This window comes from Hylobates moloch, unplaced genomic scaffold, assembly GCF_009828535.3.
Source record: "Hylobates moloch isolate HMO894 unplaced genomic scaffold, HMol_V3 SCAFFOLD_9242, whole genome shotgun sequence".
Lineage (NCBI taxonomy): Eukaryota > Metazoa > Chordata > Mammalia > Primates > Hylobatidae > Hylobates > Hylobates moloch.
This window is the reverse complement of record NW_026661517.1, coordinates 880-2,714: the sequence shown is the minus strand read 5'-3', so window position 1 is coordinate 2,714 and position 1,835 is coordinate 880. Positions and strand designations below refer to the sequence as shown.

Sequence of the window (1,835 nt, the reverse complement as noted above, 5' to 3'; positions counted from 1 at the left end):
TGAATGGATGCCTGGGAGAATGGATGCCAGAATTCACGCACGAGGCCATGAACAGGGCTGGGAAAACTTCCAAACACAGGGAAGCACGTGTCTTGGTGCACCTTGTGATGCTTCAACCGCATGACTGAGACGGGGACATTTACAATGAACAGAAATGTGTGGGCTCGAGTTCTGGACTCCGGGAAGTCCAATGTCAAGGCACCAGCAACTTTCCAGGGCCTGCGAACTGCACAGTCAGGTGCGAGTGAAGGTTGTTGCCAGAAGCTCAGGGGATGCTCTAGACAGAGTGGCCTGGGATGTTGAGTCACTGCTGCTCCGTGACATGGGAACAAGAGGAAGCAGTTTAGTCTGACATGCTGCCCCTCCAGCTAGAGGGCAAGAGACAGAAAGAGGGGCTGAGGTCACCTTTGAATAACCACAGCAGTGGCACCCACAAAGGTGTAGTCCCCACAGCCTCATAGCCTCTTCTAGGTGCCACCTCTTAAGGCCATTACCATAGCAATTAACATTGAAGGTCAGCTTGGAGCAGACAAACACTCAAACCAAACAGGGGGGATGGAGGAAAGGAGCTTCAATGGCAAGATCCCCTGGGCTCCTGTCCTGGCCCCTCCTCCCCCTGCCCCACCCCTGCACCCCTCCTGTTCCCCCCTCCCAGAGCTTCCCCTGCCCCTGCTCCTCTCCCAGGTGTATTTCCAGCTTGAGAACCACGCAGAAATGTGCTTCCTCTCTTGGTTCTGTGGCAACCAACTGCCTGCTAACAGGCACTTCCAGATCACCTGGTTTGTATCATGGAACCCCTGCCTGCCCTGTGTGGCGAAGGTGACCAAATTCTTGGCTGAGCACCCCAATGTCACCCTGACCATCTCTGCCGCCCGCCTCTACTACTACCGGGGTAGAGATTGGCGGAGGGCGCTCCGCAGGCTGCATAAGGCAGGGGCCCGTGTGAAGATCATGGACTATGCAGGTGAGAGGTAGAGGGGTCAGGGGAGCTTGACGGGGAGGAATAGCCTCAGAGATGGATGGATCTGCTATGCCATGGCTGGGGGTGTCCCAGGGCAGCCTGCAGGGGTGGGGCTGGCACTGATTGCAACTGACAGCCAGGAGACCAGGCCTGGGAGGGCAGGCCCAGGGTCAGGGGAGAGCCTGAGTGCTTCCTACCTCTTCATCTCAGACTTTGCATACTGCTGGGAAAACTTTGTGTGCAATGAAGGTCAGCCATTCATGCCTTGGTACAAATTCGATGACAATTACGCATTCCTGCACCGCCAGCTAAATGAGATTCTCAGGTGAGGGTCTCCCTCTGGCCTCATCATCTCTCTCCTCTCACCTCCTGCTCATCCTCCTGAGGACTCCCCTGGCTGGGCCCTCCTGCCCTCCCTCCTGCCCCCCTGCCTGCCCTCATGGTCACACCCCTTCACCCCAGCTCCTCGTGCTCCCTCCACTTTGCTGCCTCCCCCCTGCTTTCCTGGGCTCTTCCTGTGAGTGAGAGGCCCCTTCTGCCTCCAGAGCGACCTCCATCCACCCCCACAGCCTGGGAGCCCCAACCTGGCTCCTTCCATCTCCCTGGCATAACCGAATTTGTCATAAAACTGGACGTAGTAAGTGGGCATGAATAGTCACAAGCCCGACAGTCAGAAGCTTTGAGCACCTTCCTTAATGGCCGACCTGAGCCCCTGAGAAGGAGCCGCCACCATGGAAACAGCTTCAGGCTTCCGCTGCCATAGAAGATGGCCGGGCCGGGTACCCACAGGGCAGGCATTTATTTTCTCACGGATCTGGAGGCTGCAAGTCCAAGGTGGAGGGGTGGGCGGGGTTGTGTCCTCTCTGGCCTTTCC

General features: G+C 57.4%; 1 protein-coding gene across 1 annotated transcript; it reads left to right on the top strand.

Annotated features, from left to right (window-relative positions):
• Positions 1-684: 684 nt before the first annotated feature.
• LOC116465641 (DNA dC->dU-editing enzyme APOBEC-3D-like) lies at positions 685-1,290 on the top strand (the record flags this gene model as incomplete). Its single annotated transcript, XM_032148635.1, has 2 exons — positions 685-964; positions 1,172-1,290. Coding segments are annotated over 2 exons (399 nt in total), but the record flags the coding sequence as incomplete, so codon positions are not given.
• Between the last annotated feature and the right edge of the window lie 545 nt (positions 1,291-1,835).